A 22,559-nucleotide genomic window follows, 5' to 3' on the forward strand; every position below is an offset into this window, starting at 1 on the left:
CACAGCCAAGAGTGGTCCAATTTTGCCAAGTCGTACCAATTCAAACACATTACCTCAAGCCCAAACTACCCACAGTCCAATGGGAAGGTTGAGAAAGGGGTCCATGTAGTGAAGCAACTGCTCTGCAAGGCTGCAGACTCTGCTTCTGACTTCAACCTTGCGCTGTTGGGTAACAGGGCAACCCCTCTGTCCACCGGTATGTCTCCGGCTCAACTCCTCATGAATAGAGACCTGCGGACGAATGTTCCGGCCATTCACTTACCAGACCTGGATCACCTCCCAGTGCTGCAAAAGGTGCAGCAACTCAGGAACCAGCAAAAGCTGACGTATGATGCTCATGCTACCGATTTGCCTGTGCTCTCTCCGGAAGATGCTGTTTGCATCAAGCTACCTGATGGAGGCTGGTCAGCTCCAGCTGTTGTTGTTCGACAGGCTGCTCCTAGATCGTTTGTGGTTCGTTTGGCTGATGGCTCCATTGTCAGGTGCAACAGAAGGGCACTACGAAAACTTGCCTGCCCACCACCAAATCTCACCTTTCCAGATGTTGTTCTGCCTCCTCCGGATACCTCGCACCATAAAGCCACCAATCTGGCAGCAATCCCGCCTGTCAAGGCGCCATCGTCCCCACCTCCACTCTCAGGCGGTCAACAAGGATCCAACGCCAGCCCCAAAGATTGAACTTATAGACATATAGGGCAGCACGGTAGCATTTTGGATAGCACAATTGCTTCACAGCTCCAAGGTCCCAGGTTCGATTCCGGCTTGGGTCACTGTCTGTGCGGAGTCTGCACATCCTCCCCGTGTGTGCGTGGGTTTCCTCCGGGTGCTCCGGTTTGCTCCCACAGTCCAAAGATGTGCAGGTTAGGTGGATTGGCCATTCTAAATTGCCCCTTAGTGTCCAAAATTGCCCTTAGTGTTGGGTGGGGTTACTGGGTTATGGGGATAGGGTGGAGGTATGGATCTTGGGTAGGGTGCTCTTTCCAAGAGCTGGTGCAGACTCGACGGGCTAAATGGCCTCCTTCTGCACTGTAAATTCTATGAAATATTGTAAATATTGTTCTGTATCTGCACGCTAGACACCTTTCATGTACATATTTATTCACTCGCCATTTAATGTAAATAGTTATACATGTACATACAGTCGCATATGCTCTAAGCAACCAACAAAAGATTTTTTTTAAAAAGGGGGGTTGTCATGATATGCACTCATGCACATAATGAGATACAGCCAGTCAGTGACAGACACCCAGTACAGCCAATCAAAACACAGGACAGAACACAACCAATCACCAGGCAGAACACTAGAGGGGTGGGTTCCCACAATAAAACACACGAGGCATCAGCACTCTGCCTCTTTCCACTGGTGACAACTGGAGTGACAGTCAGGGTGTATATATCAGTTAGCACCTTCTACACGTGGCTCAGAGCTAGTCTGGTCTAGTTAGTTATAGTTAGCACACTTAGATTAGTAGAGTGTCAAACCCACAGCGAACTGTGTGCACTGCTCCAGAAGTTCAATAAAGCGTATTGAACTAAAGTCTAAGTTTGGTGTCTACTTTACAGTACAACTGCATCCAGTTGCAATCCGTGTTACCCCAGGGTGAATAACACGACATGGTACCAGTAGTCTACTTTATCTAAGTCGTTTACCTCGAGTGATTCAGTGACGACCAGCGAGTGCCTACACGTGGCTCAGAGCTAGTCTGGTCTAGTTAGTTATAGTTAGCACACTTAGATTAGTAGAGTGTCAACCCACAGCAAGCTGTGTGCACTGCTCCAGAAGTTCAATAAAACTAACATCTAAGTTTAGTGTCTACTTTACAGTAAAACTGCATCCAGTTGCAGTCCGTGTTACCCCAGGGTGAATAACACGACACTGACATCACATGTTCTGTACATTCGTGCTTTTGGTGCAAAATTACAGAGGAGCGATTCCTCCATTTTCTAGCTGCGAGCAACCAAGGCAACAAGACTGTGAAGAACTGAAGATGGATCATTTTATTATAAGGAAGAGCGGGCCAGAGACACAAACAGGCACTATACCTCCTGGCCAGGAACACACAACTGAAGCTGCTGGAAAGAGCTGCGCTGGAGAGTCCATGGCAGGACAAAGCAGTGCTGGTGTTACCTCTGTACCGAGCTCCAGGGCCTCTGGTGAACAGCCGACAAAGAAAAAACTGAAATCGGGAACAAAGCAGCATAAAATTGATTTCTTGAGGTGTTAATTGTTCCAGTGCAAATCAGTATGAAAAGCTCATGTGTGTTATCTGCAGGGACTACTGGCAAACGTCAATAGCATTTGATGAATAAGTTGGCAGGTTTGAGGACAAACCTCTTGATTTTTTTCAAAGGATGCAGTGAGACCTTGGCCGGAATTCTACCCGACACGGCAAGGCGGGGTGTCCTGGCGGGATGGAGTGGCGGGAACCACTCCGGCGTCGGGCCGCCCCAAAGGTGCGGATTTCTCCGCACCTTTAGGGGCCAAGCCCTCACCTTGAGGGGCTAGGCCCGCGCCGGAGTGGTTGGCGCACTGCCGGCCGGCGGGAAAGACCTTTGGTGCCACGCCAGCTGGGGCCAAAGGGGCTCTGCCAGCCGGCGGAAGTCCGCGCACGCGCGGGGAGCGGGGGGGGGGGGTCACTTCCGCATCAGCCATCGCGGAGGCTATGGCCAAGGCTGAAGGAAAAGAGTGCCCCCACGGCACAGGCCCGCCCGTGGATCGGTGGGCCCCGATCGCGGGCCAGGCCACCGTGGGGGCACCACCCGGGGCCAGATCGCCCCGTGCCCCCCCAAGGAGCCCGCCCGCGCCGCCAGTCCTGCCGGTAAGGTAGGTGGTTTGATTCATGCTGGTGGGACTGGCATGACAGCAGCGGGACTTCGGCCCATCACGGGCCAGTGAATCGCCGGGGGGGGGGGGGCCCGCCGACCGGCACGGTGTGATTCCCGCCCCTGCCGCATTTTTGGTGCCGGAGAATTCGGCGGACGGCGGGGGCGGGATTCATGCCGCCCCTGGCGATTCTCCGACACGGCGGGGGTTGGAGAATCCTGCCCCTTAAGTCATCAGCTGAAGTCCTGAGCAGAAATGTAACATTGAATAACAAAGCAAGTGAGATCGTGAGGGCCAAGCAGGCTCACCGGTCGCATTTAAGGTAAGCAATAATAGTGTGTCGCGAAGGTCGGCCGGCGTGGGTAGCGAAGGTCGGCCAGTTGGTAAAAGTGGGTCCCGGGAAAAAAATTTGACAAACACTGTACTAAACGACGCCCACGTTATTTCTTGTTGTGGAGTCGATTCATTCCTGGGAGGCCGCTGCATTCAAACTCAATCTCGCTAATGAGATTGAAATGAATACAAATTAGGGTTAATGATAAACTTGCCATTTTTGGGCAAGATCCGGAACCCACCAACGAGAGCAGGCCGGGTGAATTGCAAAATGGATCACACACGGCGCAAATCTTGATTTTGCTGTTATTTGCTATTTAACCGGCACACCCAGATCCACGCTGGGCGCAACGCAGTTGTTGAATTGTGCCAAATGTATTTTTCGTTCTGGTTGGGGGAGGAGTGTTGGCCAGGACCCTAGAAAAATTCTCTGCTCTTTTTCAAATAGTGTTGTGAAATCTTTAATTTCTGGTGAAAAGACAAAAATAATTATAATTTAATGCCTGATGTAAAGAATGTTACCTTCAATAATGCAGCACTCCCTCTTCACTAATAATAACAATCTTTATTGTCACAAGTAGGCTTGCATTAACACTGCAATGAGTTACTGTGAAAAGTCCCCGGTCGCCACATTCCGGTGCCTGTTTGGGTACACAGAGGGAGAATTCAGAATGTCCAAATTACCTACCTGCATGTCTTTCGGGACTTGTGAGAGGAAACCGGAGCACCCGGAGTAAACCCACGCAGACACTGAGAGAACGTGCAGACTCCACACAGACAGTGACCCACGCTGGGAATCGAACCTAGGACCCTGGAGCTGTGAAGCAACAGTGCTACCCTCTGTGCTACCATGCTGCCCTACTACAGGGTGGGTTTAGAATTTGTACAGAGCCTCTATACAAGAGGCTTCTGATTCAGAGGCGAGAGCGCTATGAACTCAGCCAAGTTGACGTGTCAGGAATAAAGAACTGCAGTACCATAGATTAACATATCCTGTTTGGAAGTATAGTACACATGTAGGTTGTATTTGTTTGACTGTGCTATTGCTGAGAGATTGGCACATTGAAAATTCAGGTGAACCCTATGCACCATTTAAATCAATAATAAATTAGACAAAGTGCATTCTTCAAATCCCAACATGCACTTTCAGTGGTGAGGTTTTCCACTATTGGCATAAAGTTGGAAAATTAATCACAAGTTTAGAGAAATTCACAGCACAGCAGGGAGACATTCAGCTCATCATGTGTGTGCTGAAATAACAGAATATTTTATGACTACATGGACCTCATGATCATGTGTAATTTATCCATGGTAGATTAGGTAGAGAAACAAGGCAAGAAATCACGGTCATGATTCAGCAGAAATAAATCAAAGTCTGCTTTCGGGAGCATTTAGCAGACTGGTCTCGATGGCTGCAACACTGAGATTCACCCTTCTATTCACTGGCACTTTGCCGGTTTTTTGGGTCTTCGGGAGTTTCTTTTTGTCGAGGTGACACTTAAGCAGATTTCCTGTACCCAGGACCGGCTCCTTGCAGATTGGGGTGCCATTTTGAATGGCAGCCCGGATATCTACACACCCCTTTCAGCCCCCCCCGCTTTCAGAACCCACTTTCACCCCCACCAACATTTTCTTGGCCGCTGCAACCCCCTTTCACCCCCTCTCATGGGCAAGGCCGCCCCACAGCCCTGACCCCTGCCAGTGCCAACCTGGCACCCGGTTACCTTGGCACTGCCAGCCTGGTACCCTGGCAATGCCACTGTGCACCATGGCACCAGGGAGGGTGTGATCCAGATCAGGACACTCGCGATCGGCCTGGCACGGAACCTGATTTGGGGCTCTCGCGTGATTCATCCATTGCATCCAGCTCCGCGCCAGATGAAACCTGTGGCTGAATCACACCCCACATCTTCTATATGCCACCAAGAATATGATCCATTTTTAAAAACATCAGTTTGAAAGTGTGGTGAAGAATGACCTTTAACTGTTCATCTTCTGCTCCAGTTTTTGATGCTCTTTCACTTCCTGCTAAATCGACCATACTGAGCTTTCCATAAGTTACAGTTCCATTAGTGAGATTGGTGCTTTTTATAGTTATTCCAACAATCAAGTGGGAACATGAACTTTCAGTATTCATTTCTGGAAAAAAAATAGCATCGAGTGAGTGAACTGACATAAAATATGTTGCATTTGTCGATTTGTTATATCTAGGAAAGTTATTAATTCTATTTTTTATTTGTTCATGAGATGTGGGCATCATTGGCAGGACCAGCATTTATTACTCATTTCTGAGGGCATTTTTTTGAAAGAGTCAACCAAATTGCTGTGGATCTGGAGTCACATGTAGGCCAGACCAGATAAAGACAACGGATATCTTTCCCTAAAGGACATTTGTGAACCAGCTGTTTCTTTTACAGCAATCGACAATGGTTTCATGGTCTTCATTAGACATTTTTTTCAGTGCAGATACTTATTGAATTCAATTTCCACCATCTGCCGTGGTGGGATTCAAACCCGGGTCCCCAAGGTATTAGCCTGGGTCTCTGGATCACCAGACCAGTGACAATATCACTACGCCACCTCCCCCTCTACCACGCAAAACATAAGAGATGGAGAACTGGTGTAGTGAGAGGGGAGGAGTAGGAATTTGGGACAGAATCCATTTATGCCAGGTTTCTGCCCCTTTCTGGCTCTGAGACAAATACTGATTGGGGTTCCTGAAAGGAGGTTGCTTCATAAGCTGGCACTTTCCCTTGTGGTGACATTATAATGTGAGGAGGCAGGATTGTGAGGATCATTCTACCCCTGACAGGATGCCACTTTAAAATCTTACTGGCTCAATGAGCTGCTGCTTTAACAGCACAGGTGTGGTGTGTGTGCCTACTCCTGTTAATTGAATGGCCCTCTCTATAGAATTTGGAACAGGGTCTATGAAAGAACAAAAGGAGGACATACTCTTCTGTGGCAGCATAAGACCAAGATGGAAATTTCTATTTGGATAAATGCAAATTTATTTATTTTGGTAGCAAAAAGCAGAAGGCAGACTATTATCTGAATGACTATAAATTAGGAGAGGGGAATGTGCACCAAGACCTGGGTGTTCTCATACACCAGTCATTGAAAGTAAGCATGCAGGTACAGCAGACGGTAAAGAAGGCAAATGGTAGCTGGTCTTCATTGCAAGAGGATTCGAGTACATGAGCAGGGATATCTCGCTACAATTATATAGGCCTTGGTGAGGCCACACCTGGAATATTGTGTGCAGTTTTGGTCTCCTTATCTGAGGAAGGATGTTCTAGCTATAGAGGGAGTGCAGCAAAAGTTTACCAGACTGATTTGTGGGATGGAGGGACTGAGGTATGAGGAGAGATTGAGTAGGTTAAGATTGTATTCGCTAGAATTCTGAAGAATGAAGGGGGATGTCATAGAAACCTAAAAAATTCTAACAGGGTAGATGCAAGAAGAATGTTCCTGATGGTGGGGGTGTCCAGAACCAGGGGTCACAGTCTGAGGATATGAAGTAGACTAATTAGGACAGAGAGGAGGAGAAATTTCTTTGCCGCTCGGCGCCGATCCTAATTTTCCCCTGAAGCCCAGTTCTCTGCCCCATCGGGAAACACGCTTTGGGCATTGCAGGACGAGAATCCAGCCCTGTATGTTTTCAAGAAGCAGTTAGATATAGCACTTGGGGTGAAGTGGTTCACAGGATATGGGGGGAAAACGGGATTAGGCTATTGAGTTGGATGATCGGCCATGATCACAATGAATGGCGAAGCAGGCTCGAAGGACCGATTAGCCTACTCCTGCTCCTATTTTCTATGTTTCTATGACTATATAATGAGGGGATTCCTGTTGAATGGAGTTGAATTTTGCTGCTGTTGACCCCTCCTTAGTGAAATAAATATTAGTGGGAGCTTGTTCTGCTGAATGAAACCCAAACTGGGAAAAGTGATCAGCTGCTGATCCTTCAGAGGAAAATCAGCAAAACAAACTTGTTTATACATCTATCCAGAGTTTCCTATAAATCTGCCAAGCCTACAGCAAATGATTGGGAGAACCCCAGAGGAAATGTTGGGTTATGTATGCAAATATGTAACGGCCTAAGTGCAATTTAGAAATCCATCCTTGGGCATCTTAATGGGTAATAGCCAATAAAAAAATATTTTTCATATTTGTTGCTGCCATCTAATTTCCTGTAATAAATAATGAAAATAGTTTTCCTGGAATAAATTGAAAGGATCTTTTTAATAACAAGAGGTGAGGATTAGTATGTCATTTTTGGATAACTGTGAAAAAAAATCACAGTAAACTGTTTTAATGACCAAAATATTGGGGAGGAAGTGGGATTAAGTAACAATGCATTCTTTAAGATAAATTTCATCCTCACAAGTGTGCACTTTGAACCATCTGGGATATTGCTATGCAGATTCCATTATGTGGTGGATTTAGTGGAATGCATGCTTTATATTTATGATGGATGCATCATTAACCATCACACAGGAGAATTTTTCTCTTTCTCCCCACCCCCTTAAATATAAATGCAATATACAATTAGCAAATAGATGTCAAGCCTAGATAATATTATGGAATAAACAAGGCACGTTCTGTAGCGCACAAAGACTCCGTGAGACGAATAGAGTGAAGTCGATGAGGCTTTATTAAGCGTGTCTGTTCCCCCGCAGCTCAATAGTAGACTGGCCTGCGGGGGAGGACTCCGGCTTCTTATACTCCGCCTTCAGGGCGGAGCTAGAGGTCAACGGCCAACCAGGACCCGGGATCTGTCAGCCAATGACATTAGGGCTTCCAGTCCCACATGACCCCCAATACATACTACCACATTCACCCCTTGTCAAAAATGAAGCCGGCGGGGTGATGCTTCGTATGGTGGTAAGGGTTTACAGGGCTGGTCCTGGGAGGAAAAAAAACATTCACATGGCAATACAGTATTGTACAATTTTGTCCTGTTTCAACTATTTACAGAGAGTATAGGGAGAAAAGCAAAATGTTCTTGTGAAAAGTCCATATTTTGATTTAGATCGACGCCACGAGTCGGTCGGGCGGTCTGGTCGTCCGTGTCGATCGCCTCGGCCCCGGTGGTGGTGGTGGTGCTTGTACCGGTGTTGTCGTCTCCGGGAGCCTTACGGTTTCAGCTTGGGCTTTATTCTTGGTCGGGCCTGAGGGGAGGGGAACCGATCCTCCTAGGAAGGGGGCGGTCGCGGGGTGCGGCGGTGGCAGGAAGGGGGGGGGGGGGGTTGGGTGAATGGTGTCGGGGGGGGGGGGGTGTGTTGCCGGCGGGTGCCAGATCCCGCAGGGAGACCGTGTCCTGTCGGCCGTCGGGGTACTCCACGTAAGCGTACTGCGGGTTCGCGTGGAGGAGGTGAACCCTTTCGACCAACGGGTCCGCCTTATGTGCCCGCACATGCTTTCGGAGCAAGATGGGTCCTGGGGCCGCCAGCCAGGTCGGCAGCGACGTTCCAGAGGGGGACCTCCTAGGGAAGACAAGGAGACGCTCGTGAGGCGTTTGATTAGTGCTCGTACATAATAACGACCGGATGGAGTGGAGAGCGTCCGGGAGGACCTCCTGCCACCGTGAAACTGGGAGGTCCCTGGACCGTAGGGCCAGTAGGACGGCCTTCCAGACCGTGCCGTTCTCCCTCTCTACTTGCCCGTTCCCCCGGGGGTTGTAGCTGGTCGTCCTGCTTGAGGCTATGCCCTTACTGAGCAGGAACTGGCACAGCTCGTCACTCATGAAAGAGGACCCCCTGTCGCTGTGGACGTATGCGGGGTAACCGAACAGTGTGAAGATGCTGTTCAGGGCTTTAATGACTGTGGCCGCGGTCATGTCAGAGCAGGGAATGGCAAAAGGGAAGCGGCAGTATTCGCCCACCACATTAAGAAAATATGCGTTGCGGTCGGTGGAGGGGAGGGGCCCTTTGAAATCGAGACTGAGGCGTTCAAAGGGGCGGGAAGCCTTAATCAGGTGCGCTCCATCCGGCCTGAAAAAATGCGGTTTGCATTCCGCACAGATGTGGCAGTCCCTTGTGACTGTACGGACCTCCTCTAAAGAGTATGGGAGATTGCGGGACTTGATGAAGTGGAAAAACCGAGTGACCCCCGGGTGGCAGAGGTCCTCGTGGAGGGTTTGGAGGCGGTTAATTTGTGCGTTGGCACATGTGCCGCGGGATAGGGCATCGGACGGCTCGTTCAGCTTTCCGGGACGACACAAAATCTCATAGTTGAAGGTGGAGAGTTCGATCCTCCACCTTAAGATCTTGTCGTTTTTGATTTTGCCCCGCTGTGCATTATCGAACATGAAGGCTACCGACCATTGGTCCGTGAGGAGAGTGAATCTCCTGCCGGCCAGGTAATGCCTCCAATGTCGCACAGCTTCCACTATGGCTTGGGCTTCTTTTTCCACTGAGGAGTGGCGGATTTCTGAGGCGTGGAGGGTCCGGGAGAAAAAGGCCACGGGTCTGCCCGCTTGGTTAATGGTGGCCGCTAGAGCTACGTCGGAGGCGTCGCTCTCGACCTGGAAGGGGAGGGACTCGTCGATGGCGCGCATCGTGGCCTTTGCGATATCCGCTTTGATGCGGCTGAAGGCCTGGCAAGCCTCTGTCGACAGAGGGAAGGTCGTGGTCTGTATTAGGGGGCGGGCCTTGTCTCCGTACTGGGGGGCCCACTGGGCGTAGTATGAAAAGAACCCCAGGCAGCGTTTCAGGGCTTTTGGGCAGTGCGGGAGGGGAAATTCCATGAGGGCGCGCATACGTTCGGGGTCGGGGCCTATTATCCCATTGCGCACTACGTAGCCCAGAATGGCTAGCTGATTGGTGCTAAAAACGCACTTGTCCTCGTTGTACGTGAGGTTCAAGGCTTTGGCGGTCTGGAGGAATTTTTGGAGGTTGGCGTCGTGGTCCTGCTGGTCGTGGCCGCAGATGGTTACATTGTCGAGATACGGGAACGTGGCCCGCAACCCATGTTGATCAACCATTCGGTCCATCTCCCGTTGGAAGACCGAGACCCCGTTTGTGACGCCAAAAGGGACCCTTAGGAAATGGTATAATCGGCCGTCTGCCTCGAAGGCTGTGTACTTGCGGTCACTTGGGCGGATGGGGAGCTGATGGTAGGCAGACTTGAGGTCCACGGTGGAGAAGACTTTATATTGGGCAATCCGATTGACCATGTCGGATATGCGGGGGAGAGGGTACGCGTCTAGTTGTGTGTACCTGTTGATGGTCTGGCTATAGTCTATGACCATCCTTTGTTTCTCCCCTGTCTTCACTACTACCACCTGCGCTCTCCAGGGACTATTGCTGGCCTGGATTATGCCCTCCTTTAGTAGCCGCTGGACTTCGGACCGAATGAAGGTCCGGTCCTGGGCGCTGTACCGTCTGCTCCTAGTGGCGACGGGTTTGCAATCCGGGGTGAGGTTCGCAAACAAGGACGGGGGTTGCACCTTGAGGGTTGCGAGGCCGCAGATAGTGAGTGGGGGTATTGGGCTGCCGAATTTGAACGTAAGGCTCTGTAGATTGCATTGGAAATCTAATCCCAGCAAGGTGGGGGCACAGAGTTGGGGAAGGACGTTTAGTTTGTAGTTTTTGAACTCCCTCCCCTGCACCGTTAGGGTAACTATGCAGAATCCTTGGATCTGTACGGAGTGGGATCCTGCAGCTAGGGAAATCTTTTGTGCGCTGGGATAGGTGGTCAAGGAACAGCGTCTTACCGTGTCGGGGTGGATAAAGCTCTCCGTGCTCCCGGAGTCGACTAGGCATGGCGTCTCGTGGCCGTTTATTAGCACCGTTGTCGTCGTCGTCTGGAGTGTCCGGGGCCGAGCTTGATCGAGCGTAATTGAAGCGAGACGTGGTTGTAGTAGTGGAGTGGGGTCCGTTGTTGCCGTCCAAGATGGCGTCGGGGATGGACAAAATGGCCGCCCCCATACATCGCATGTGGCTGGGGGGTCACAAGATGGCGGCGGAGGTGGACAAAATGGCCGCCCCCACGCGTCGTACAGGTCTGGGGCGGTCCAAGATGGCGGCGCCCTTCCTCCCCTCGTGGTGGCCGGGACCCAAAATGGCAGCGTCTGCGGGTCGCACATGGAGCGCTGGGGGGGCTGGGGAGCGCTAGGACCACGCGGAGCTCCCTCAGCGGGGACAGCGGTGGTCGGGACCCAAGTTGGTGGTGCCGGCGGGTCAAACGTGGGGCGCGGGGTGGGGGTTAGGGGGGCGTTAGGGACGCGCAAAACTCCCTCTTCTCCGTGGAGAGTGGTGGCCGGGACCCAAAGCGGTAGCGCCGGCGGGTCATACATGGGGTGCGGGGAGGGGGGTTGGGGAGCGTAAGCGGTGTGCCGGGCTCCCTGTTCTCCCGGGACCGCGGTGGTCGGGACCCAGAGCGGCTGCGCCTGCGGGTCGTACATGGCGTGCTGGGGGGGTTGGGGCGCGTAAACGGCTTGCAGGGCTCCCTGTTCTCCCGGGACAGCGGCGACCTCGCGGGACCGGCACACAACCCGTAATGGCCCTTTTTCCCGCAGCTCTTGCAGATAGCTGCGCGGGCCGGGCAGCGCTGTCGGGGGTGTTTCGCCTGGCCGCAGAAATAACAGCGGGCGCCCCCGGTGCGACTCGGCGTTTGGACCGCGCAAGCCTGTGGGGTGTCCGGGGGGGGTGGGTTTGTCGCGACGGGTACGTACGGAGCCCAATGGGCTGCCGCGCGGTCGGGGCCGTAGGCGCGGGTATTACGCGTGGCCACGTCTAGGGAGGCTGCTAGGGCCCGGGCCTCTGAGAGTCCTAGCGCCTCTCTAGAAGTCTTTGGCGGATTTGGGAGGAATTCGTACCTGCCACAAAAGCATCGCGCATTAACATGTCCGTGTGTTCATTTGCGTTCACCGAAGGGCAGCTGCAGGCTCGTCCCAAAATCAGCAGCGCGGCGTAGAATTCGTCCATCGATTCTCCGGGACCTTGCCGTCTCGTCGCGAGCGTAGATTTGGTTAACTGGGCGGACATAGAGACTTTTCAGTGCTGCGAACGCCGTCTGGAAATCGTCCGAGTCTTCGATGAGGGAGAAGATCTCCGTGCTCACCCTCGAATGCAGGACCTGTAGTTTTTGGTCTTCTGTGACCCGGCCGGTGGTCGTTCTGAGGTAGGCCTCGAAGCAAGTCTGCCAGTGCTTGAAGGCTGCTGCCGCGTTCACTGCGTGGGGGCTGATCCTCAGGCATTCCGGAATGATCCTGAGCTCCATAGTCCTTTTTAGGCACGCTTAATAAATTGTAGCGCACAAAGACTCCGTGAGACGAATAGAGTGAAGTCGATGAGGCTTTATTAAGCGTGTCTGTTCCCCCGCAGCTCAATAGTAGACTGGCCTGTGGGGGAGGACTCCGGCTTCTTATACTCCGCCTTCAGGGCGGAGCTAGAGGTCAACGGCCAACCAGGACCCGGGATCTGTCAGCCAATGACATTAGGGCTTCCAGTCCCACATGACCCCCAATACATACTACCACACGTTCAAAATAACATTGTGCTTCATACTAAGAGAAAGATAGGTAAAACCTGGCCTTATTTGCAAAATAAATGCTTTTCAAGCATCATGTGGTGATCTTACTTGTGGCTGCTGTGTGACGATTTGTGCAACCGAGCTCAAACAATCCACAGAGCATTTCTGCACTGATGACCTCCTTTATTTCTGCTCCTTGGATGTATACAAATCCTTTTTTGTCCTTCCTAATTTCAAGCTTTGTGGTGGAACCTTCACAAGAGTTGATAAAAAGGTCTAAAAGTTGATCATTATATAATTCCAGCATGTAGGCCAAGATCTGAATTGAAGAAGATATACAAGAAACAGTGAAAAATGCTAAAATAATGTACTGAGATGACGGTTTAGCTCAGTTGGCTGGACAACATGTTTGTGATGCAGAGTGAGGTTAACAGGGTTCAATTCCCCTACTGGTTGAGATTATTCTCAACCTGCATTGGATTGGATTGGATTTGTTTATTGTCACATGTACCCAGGTACAGTAAAAAATATTTTTCTGCACGCAGCCCAAACAGGTCATTTAGTATATGAAAAGACAATACGTAACCTTGCTCCTCGCCTGAGGTGAGGTGATCCTCAGGTTAAATGACCACTAGTCAGCTCTCTCCCTCAAAGGGGAAAGCAGCCTAAGGTCATCTGGGGCTATGGTGATTCTACTTTACATCTGCCAGAATAATTTTTTGTTCCCACAATCAACAATAGCAGTGCCTCAAAACCCAGGCACCACACCAGGTATTGGGGCCGATTCTCCGAGCCCCGCGCCGGGCCGGAGAATCTGTGCAACCGCGCCACAACGTCAGCGCGCGATTCACCAAGGTGCGGAGAATCAGCGCCATTTGCGCCGGCGCGTTTGACGGGGCGCCGGCCGCGGGCCACTGGAATCGGCGGGTCCACCGATTCTCCGGCCCAGATGGGCCGAGCGGCCGCGCGGATACGACAGAATTCCGCCAGCGCCGTTCACCCCTGGTCGCTGCTGGCAGGAACTCTGTGCGAAGGGTCGGTGGGGCTTCCTGTGGGGGGGGGGGGGAGGAGAAGGGGGGGCTCCATCCCCGGGGGGGGCCTCCAATGGGGTCTTGCCCACGATCAGGGACTACTGATTGGCGGGCCGGCCTCTCCCCCCCCCCCCCCTCCCCGGCCTACATTCCTGCGTGGCCGGCCCTGAACACCATCGGCATGTTGAGCCGGGGCCGGCGCGCTGAAGAAGTCCCCTGCGCATGTGCAGTTTGGCGCGGCCCAACTGCGCATGCGCGGGTTGGCGCGGCGCCCATTTGGCGCCGGGAAGGGAGGCTGGAGCGGCGTGAACCCACTCCAGCGCCATTCTGGCCCCCTGTGGGGGACAGAATCGGTTGTCCCCGTGCCCACTTCACGACATCATGAAACGCGACAGCGTTCATGACGGCGCGAACACTTGGGCTCCATTTTGGAGAATCGCCCCCATTATGTTTGGAAAATCCAAAAATAAATCATATTTTGATCATACGTTCTGCATAAAGAGCCATTATTGTTTACCAAAGAAACAGACTACATTGTTTGAAATTAAGTCACATCAAATAATTTTTGTGCGCTACTTTATGTAGTTTCTCACCAGCCTATTGTAATACATACATTATTGTGGATAGTAAATTCTAGGAGGGAAAAGCTGTGGCATGGCTCTTATTGTCTTCCTCTTAATCAAAACATCAGAACTGTAGATTATAGAAATATAACTGAAGCAAAAATAAAAAATGCTGCGAACACTGAATAGGTCAGTTAACACCACTAATTCTGCTGAGGAAGTCTTACAAGTGTGGGTAAGACTCCATGCATCCGTGAAAACATGAATGCGACAGCAGGTGAAATCTGCTTAATTGGAGTTCATAAAGATGATATATTTTTTTCTTGATTTGAATGTTTTTTTATTCCACTGCCAGGTTTTTCATTCAATAATATGCTTCTGGCTTCTGTACTTCCACACAATTTTCATTTTTGCTACAGAACTTCAAGGTAAAGTGTCAACTACTCTTGTCACAGCAAGCATATACCTTTCCATTTTACCATCTCACTGGGATGTCAAAGTACAGCCTGAGCGGCAGGAATAATATGGGCATCACATTTCATTTTGTTTTATAAATTTAGTGAACCCAATTCATTTTTTTCAATTAAGGGGCAATTTAGCATGTTCAATCCACCTAACCTGCACATCTTTGGGTTGTGGTGGCAAAACCCACGCAAACACGGGGAGAATGTGCAAATTCCACTCGGACAGTGACCCAGAGCCGGGATCGAACCTGGGAGCTTGGTGCCGTGAGGCAGCAGTGCTAACCACTGTGCCGCCGTGCTGCCGGCATCGCATTTCAGTAGAAAGCACTGCCCCTTACCTGACTCATAAAGGTTATGACTCAGTTAGTGTAGCAAGGAAAAGTGCTCAGTACCATTTACATCCTGAGAATTAATGAATGAAAAATGCCAAACTGGCCCTGCTTTCTTCCAGTTGCTGAGAAATTATATAGGAGAATCTGATAGCTGGAGTAATGGAGCCATTACCAATGCCTAAGGTCTGTTAGAACGTGTTGCTTCTCATTGCCTGTCTCCCTGTAGTAATGGTGATCATCAGACCTCAGGACAGGATTGGCACTGTGAAAGGCAGAAGGTATTTCCCTTTGTATCTGGATTGTCTCTTTGGTGAGTCCATCCATTGAGCAGGTTGCATAGTGCAGCTGAAGGATTGTATTTCAGCAAATAACCTGAGATGGTAATAAGGATTCAGCCCGAAGGGAAAGTAAAGACAAAATTCAGTGGTTGATGGAAATCAGATATAAAAACATAGTGCTGGAAATGCTCAGCAGGTCGGGCAGCATCTGTGAACAGAACACAGAGTGAAGTGTCATAGTTCTGAAGAAGAGCCCTATTTGACTCGGAGCATTAACTCTGCTTCTCTTGACACAGATGTTGCAACACCTGCTCAGTCTTTCCAACACATTCTGTTATTATTTCAGCCCTCAGGGACCGTGTCTCAGCTGGCCCTGGGGTTGCAATCCACAAATTTTAAATATTGTGCATCAGTACCTCACACATGCAAGATTTGGACGACTCCACATTTGTCACCATAGTGTCATTGAAATTTGAGACAAATAATAAAACATCCCAGGCATGTGAGCAAGTTGAACTACTATTTTAAAATTATAATTCTAGATTGTTTTACCATCACACCTTAAATGAAAATTTGGTTTGGTTTTCATCTGTAATTTGAAATATTCTCATGAACGCTCTGGGAATTATTCCTAGATTTGCAGGTTCCTTCTCTCCAGTCATTGTGAATGTTTTTCCAGAGCCCGTCTGACCATATGCAAAGATACACGCATTGTAGCCATCTACAGCTGATTGGATTAGCCTGTTGGTATAAAATACATTAATTATTGATTCAATTGTTATCAACTACTTGGAAACAGGATTGATATTTTACTGAGAAAACTAGATTTTTAATGGTAATGCACAGGCCTATTTTAATCTAATACATAAGCAAGATATTAGTTTGTGCCATCTGATTCTTCACATGATGACTTCATCTTATGTCCTAAAGGGAACATTAAAACCTTATGTACTCAGCAAACTAGAACAAGAACCGCACCTCTCCAATCTATCCTCATAACTGAAGCTTCTCATCCTTGGCACTATTCTTGTAAGGTGTTTGCTGCTATGCCTTGGTGGATGAATAATGAATAGTACCATGATCATCATCCACCATCCCCTTGTGCCAGCCATCTATTGGGATGCAGCTACACAGTTGACCCTTGATCAGGTCCCTCACATTTGCACACTGTCATGGCAAAACATTGTGACTCAGAGGGTTTAAGCCTGGAGGGCTGGAAGTAGTCATGGAGCACAGTAAAGTACCTTGGAGTGACAGCTGCAACACCCATGGCAGCAAGCATTTGCGCACAGCCATTTCTTCTGCATATGAAAACATACAAAATGAGTGCATTGTAAGATGCTGTTGGCACTGATGTAGCTTCTGCTCTTACCCCTATACAGAGGTGGAGCTGCATAAGCTACTGCCGTGTCATGGTGAAGTCTGGCAGCATGGATGTGCAGCTGAAAGTGAGTGAAGTATTAGAAAGGTGATGTGCCTTCTGACAAGTTGACAATCACCTGCCAAGCAATGAAAGCATTCTCTGAGAGCTTTAAACAACTGTCTCTCAATGGCCATGACTGGAGATCTTCAAAGTAACTGGATAAAACCTTGCCAACTTTACAATTTCATTGAAGAAATTCTGTCCACTGTGTGCTCACTTCGGCGACCCTGATGAATTTCTGACAGGTTGGAAAACATGTTTCATGTCTGGAAAATTAAGGATTGAGCATTGAATCAGCTTATAATTATCTTTTTAACAACTTCAAACACTTCTTAATTATTTACTTGACAAATCCAAGGGGGTTCCCAGCCCAACTCCAATTCCAGATCGCCTTCAATCCCATCCCAAGGAAAGCTGGCAGAGGGTAGGATCACATCATTACTTTCTGGGACTTCCCCACCCTGCCCGCTCCTGAACCCATTTCCAACGGCCTGGGAAATTTCTGCCCTGTGCTTTTGTAGATTAGTTTTGAATTCACAGTCCTTCAGGGAAAGTTTGTATTCTCTGGTTCTACTGTTCTTGAAAAGATGAAATCGCTTATCTAGATTATATTAGAACCCTAAAAAGAGGATTCATATAATTTCTCAACCATCCTTTTTCCAGGAAAACATGCCAATTTAGGTATTCACTTGCATACTCCAATCTATTTCCTCAATCATTCTGCTTGTTCTTTGCTGTATCACAGCTGTGAAATCCTTCTTGTACCTTGCAGACCAGAGCTGTACACAGCATTTTCAATCCATGGTCTACCAATGATTTATGAAGTGGCAGATTTAATTTAAGGCACGATCTGCTGGCCATGTTGCACCCAAAAGGCAGCATGGCATGTCCGATAGATGCAGGGAGATCCTTCTTCCACGATCTACCCGGTTTGCCACGTCGCAATGTGAAACCCACCCATTGTGGGTGGGAACATTATTTTGCAAATCTGCACACTTGAGTGACACAGCTGGTTTCAGAGACCTTGGGCGCGGGCCGTTCAGTGCTAGTCTCCACAAATGGGGACCAGACGGAATGGCGCTCATGGGGGTCTCCCAGGGAATTCAATGTGCGCAGGTGCTTGCCCTCTGGGCAACTTGGCACTGGAAGCCTGGCACCCTAGCAGGCAGTGCAAAGGAGCCAATCTGTCATTTTTCCCCATGTGGTAATCGGGCCCAGGGTTTTCCTGTGTAGGTGCGGGAGTGTCCCGAGGACCCCTATTACAAGTGAGTTGGGACTTTTGGGGTGGTTCGGCTGAGAAATTGAGACACCATTTTAAAATGGCGTGCCGATCTCCTCCTGCACTGAGGAGTGCTCGTGAGTGGAGCTCCTCAGTGCAGGAAACGGGACTAAGTGTGGCCTAGACGGTGGATTCCCCGCTGAGGCCCTGAACAAAATTAGAGTCCCAGTAGTTAGCGTGGTGTTTCTCGGCGCTGCTAGCGTGATCATTACAGGACTCGATTACCATTCGGCTAGACCACGCCCTTACTCTTTTAGCTCAAAGTTGAGCTGTTCTTATACATCTCAAAATTTGATTTTGATTACTCATTGTTACCTAGCATATTGTGATATCTTCAATTAATTATCATTCAGATTCTTCAGATCTTTTTCAGTTTTCAACCACATTAAATTCTTTCAATGTAAGTAATACTTTCTTGCTGTCTCCAAGTGAAGCTACTCTTTATTGATTGTTACCTGCTACCTGCCTAGCTATTCCCCAAGGGCACAATCAGTTTCCAAGTGACATTTGTGGCGAGTTTTGAATGGGAGTTTCTGCCCGGCTCTGTCAGCAAGTACCCCATCACTATCTAACTATACTGAGGATGCAATTCTCTGGAAAAATTTCCAAGTGTTGTAGCGAGCGAGAATTGCGCCAGTTTCCCGGCGCTCGGCCCAGCGAAACCGGCAACGCTATTCAACGTTAATTGGTCTACTTAACGAGGCTTTACTGGCTTCTCGCCGCAAATAACGCCTCGCCAGCTGATTGCCGGGACCGCACTCACCAGTCCCCTGCTAACAAGGTTGAGCAGCACTTAAACTGCACTTGCTCAGCCAACCCCAGCCAGCTCGCAATAATAACGCCCAGGAGACCGGCCTCAAGATTTGGGGACACTGAGCTGGGAAGGCTCCTGGATCCGGTGGAGACCAGGAGGGATGTCCTGTTCCCCAGGGGGTCCCGGAGGGTGAGCTACAAGGCAGCCAGTGTTGCCTGGGACAAGGTGGCGGCAGCCATGCGTTGCAGCAGTATGAACAAGAGGACTGGCCAGCAGTGCAGGAAGAAGATCAACGACCTACACGGACAGCACAAGTGAGTAGACACCAACGCACCCCCCCTCCCCCTCCCCCCAGGGGAGAATCCACCTCCCCAACCAACTCTCCAAGTGACCCCTGCCTTTACCCCCCCTCTCCCACCACTCAACCATACGTGTGGCTAACGGTGCTCTCTCTCTGTCTCCTGAGGAAAAGCTCTCCCACAATCAGTGGGAGAGGGCCAAGACTGGTGGTGTGGCACCGGACTTGAGACTCCTCACCTCCTTTGTAGATCGGGCCCTGAAAGTGACCGGTGTGGCCGAGGACAGATCGGTCACCCACGCAGAGGCTGGCGAATGCTGCAGAGGTGAGAAACCACCAGGCTCCACCCTGGTGACCTGTCAAACTTGAGTAGTGATTGCCTTACTGACTGATCCACCCCTCCCAGTGACCACATGTCCATTCTCCTCCAGCTGATGGCGCCGGCACATCCCAGACGGCACACTCTCCTGACTCCGAGAAGAACACCTTGGAGGAGAGCTCTGAGGATGCTACCATAATAGTCATGTCACAGCTGTCATCCCCGCCCCCCACCAGTGCAGATACACACATCTCGGTGGAACATGTTAGTGGTCAGGCTCCTGGGGCACAATCTGTTGAGCACCACACTGCTGCGGATGTACATCAGGTGGAGGCAGGAGCCCCCAGGCAAGACAGCAGTCGGAGGGCTGCTGGAACCCAGGACACAGCTGGGTCCCAGCCTGATGCTGAGCCTCTGGAATTCGGTGACCCAGAGCTGATGGAGATGATAGGGAGCAGTCAGGACATTCAGAGGGAGATGTCAGCGTCACTCCAGCAGATCCATAGCCGCTTGGAGGAATCCCAGAGGCTACGGGAGTAGGGGCTGGCGCCGGCAATGAGTGGCACCAAGGCCAACACTGCAAGGGTAGCGACCGCAGTGGAGAGCCTGGTGCACGACGCCGGCACCATGAATGAAGGTGTCCAAGGTATCGCGTAGTCAGTGACGGCCATGGCTGAGGGTCTCGGCAGAATGACCACCTCGCTGGGGAAAGTCACCCAATACCAGGCCGACCTTGATGAGGTTCTGCGGGACATGTCCCGCTCTCAGATGGGAATGGCTGAGGTGCTGCGGAGCTTATCCCAGTCGCAGGGGGGCATGGCTGAGGCACAGCAGAGTATGGCCCGGTCACTGGGGGATGTGTCCCAGTCATTGAGGATCATCACTGAGGGCATCGACACCATTGTGTGGACCATGGGGAACCGTCAGGGCTGGCAGAGCCAGATGATGCAGGGCAACCAGGGCTCGGACCACCTGCTCCTCCATCCCAGGGTTAACCCCAGGGCCCTATGGGAACCGATAGGGAGGAGGGGGCGCTGAGTGCCAACTCGGACTCCCCCATGGAGTGGCAATGGTGGTCATCAGCTCCCCCGAATTCCACCCCAATGCTGATGCCGTGACTCGCAAGCAGCACACGGGACAGGGCGGCATGGTTGTGCATTTGCTACCAACAAGTGAGTCGGGGCCCTCTGGCCCCATAGGATGCCCGCTAGAGGCATTGAGGACCATGGGACGAGGTAAGTAGCTGGCTACCTCCATTTCAGATGTGCATCCTGGGGAAACACCAAGACATAGTGGTAGAGCTAGGAGGGCCCAGCACATTAAAGATCACTGAGGGCACCAGGGTAGGGGGTAGGGGGTGTGGGTAGGGTGGAGGTGGGGAGGGGGTGTTGGGGGATAGGGCACTATCGGGAATGGGGTATTGTACAGCACATTAAACATCTTTTTGCACAACCATTCTGATGCCTCTGTCACTTCCTTCTGCAATACGGCTGACCTCCGGACCCTTTGCCCATCTCTCCAGGCAACTGACTTACCCTGCAACAGAGATATGAGGTGGCGGCCCATGTGCAGGACCCCGTCTCACACCCTGCGCACCCGGCTGACATCAGGCCAGCGAGGGTCACATAAGGGTAGGCCGCGATAGCCCAAGGTGTACAGGTGACGGACAGTGTGTGCTGCAGGAAGCTCTGCCTCAAAAGGGGACGTTGCAGCACCTGTGCCATGTTCTTGCGGACTTGACACCACGTGGAGGAGGAGGATACCCTCTGCCGGTGGGCCATCAAGGTCGCCGCAGCCCTGAACGCCTACGCTTTAGCATCATTCCAGGGCTCGAGCGGGGATTTGTGCGGCACCTCACAGGTCACGCCCACAAATGTATCCGTGAAGTCATGGATGCCCTGTTTGGGCAGCAAAGTATATACACTGTGACAAAGGGATTTTCTCACTGGAGTGAAGAACAAAGAACAAAGAAAAGTACAGCACAGGAACAGGCCCTTCGGCCCTCCAAGCCCGTGCCAACCATGCTGCCCGACTAAACTACAATCTTCTACACTTCCTGGGTCCGTATCCCTCTATTCCCATCCTATACATGTATTTGTCAAGATGCCTCTTAAATGTCACTATCATCCCTGCTTCCACCACCTCCTCCGGTAGCAAGTTCCAGGCACCCATTACCCTCTGTGTAAAAAACTTGCCTCGTACATCTACTCTAAACCTTGCCCCTCGCACCTTAAACCTATGCCCCCTAGTAATTGACCCCTCTACCCTGGGGAAAAGCCTCTGACTATCCACTCTGTCTATGCCCCTCATAATTTTGTAGACCTCTATCATGTCGCCCCTCAACCTCCGTCGTTCCAGTGAGAACAAACCGAGTTTATTCAACCGCTCCTCATAGCTAATGCCCTCCATACCAGACAACATCCTGGTAAATCTCTTCTGCACCCTCTCTAAAGCCTCCACACCCTTCTGGTAGTGTGGCGACCAGAATTGAACACTATACTCCAAGTGTGGCCTAACTAAGGTTCTATACAGCTGCAACATAACTTGCCAATCCTTATACTCAATGCCCCGCCAATGAAGGCAAGCATGCCATATGCCTTCTTGACTACCTTCTCCACCTGTGTTGCCCCTTTCAGTGACCGGTGGACCTGTACACCTAGATCTCTCTGACTTTCAATACTCTTGAGGGTTCTACCATTCACTGTATATTCTCTACCTGCATTAGACCTTCCAAAATGCATTACCTCACATTTGTCCGGATTAAACTCTATCTGCCATCTCTCCGCCCAAGTCTCCAAACAATCTAAATCCTGCTGTATCCTCTGACAGTCCTCATCGCTATCCGCAATTCCACCAACCTTTGTGTCGCCTGCAAACTTACTAATCAGACCAGTTACATTTTCCTCCAAATCATTTATACATACTACAAACAGCAAAGGTCCCAACACTGATCCCTGTAGAACACCACTAGTCACAGCCCTCCAATTAGAAAAGCTTCCTTCCATTGCTACTCTCTGCCTTCTATCACCTAGCCAGTTCTGTATCCACCTTGCCAGCCCACCGCTGATCCTGTGTGACTTCACCTTTTGTACTAGTCTACCATGAGGGACCTTGTCAAAGGCCTTACTGAAGTCCATACAGACAACAAGAAGGAAGAGAGGTGACTTGATAGAGGTGTACA

General features: G+C 50.5%; 1 protein-coding gene across 1 annotated transcript in view; it reads right to left on the reverse strand.

Moving 5' to 3' along the window:
- Positions 1–22,559, reverse strand: part of LOC140430126 (uncharacterized) — a 117,994-nt gene that overhangs the window by 31,179 nt on the left and 64,256 nt on the right. The window contains exons 15-19 of the mRNA XM_072517638.1: positions 16,550–16,606; positions 15,866–16,046; positions 12,746–12,956; positions 5,136–5,296; positions 3,697–3,798 (exon numbers count right to left, since the gene is read on the reverse strand). Of these exons, the coding sequence (XP_072373739.1) occupies positions 3,697–3,798; positions 5,136–5,296; positions 12,746–12,956; positions 15,866–16,046; positions 16,550–16,606 (712 nt within the window). The remainder of the gene's footprint in view (positions 1–3,696; positions 3,799–5,135; positions 5,297–12,745; positions 12,957–15,865; positions 16,047–16,549; positions 16,607–22,559) is intronic.

The sequence above is a fragment of the Scyliorhinus torazame genome, chromosome 9 (genome assembly GCF_047496885.1).
Source record: "Scyliorhinus torazame isolate Kashiwa2021f chromosome 9, sScyTor2.1, whole genome shotgun sequence".
Taxonomy (NCBI): domain Eukaryota; kingdom Metazoa; phylum Chordata; class Chondrichthyes; order Carcharhiniformes; family Scyliorhinidae; genus Scyliorhinus; species Scyliorhinus torazame.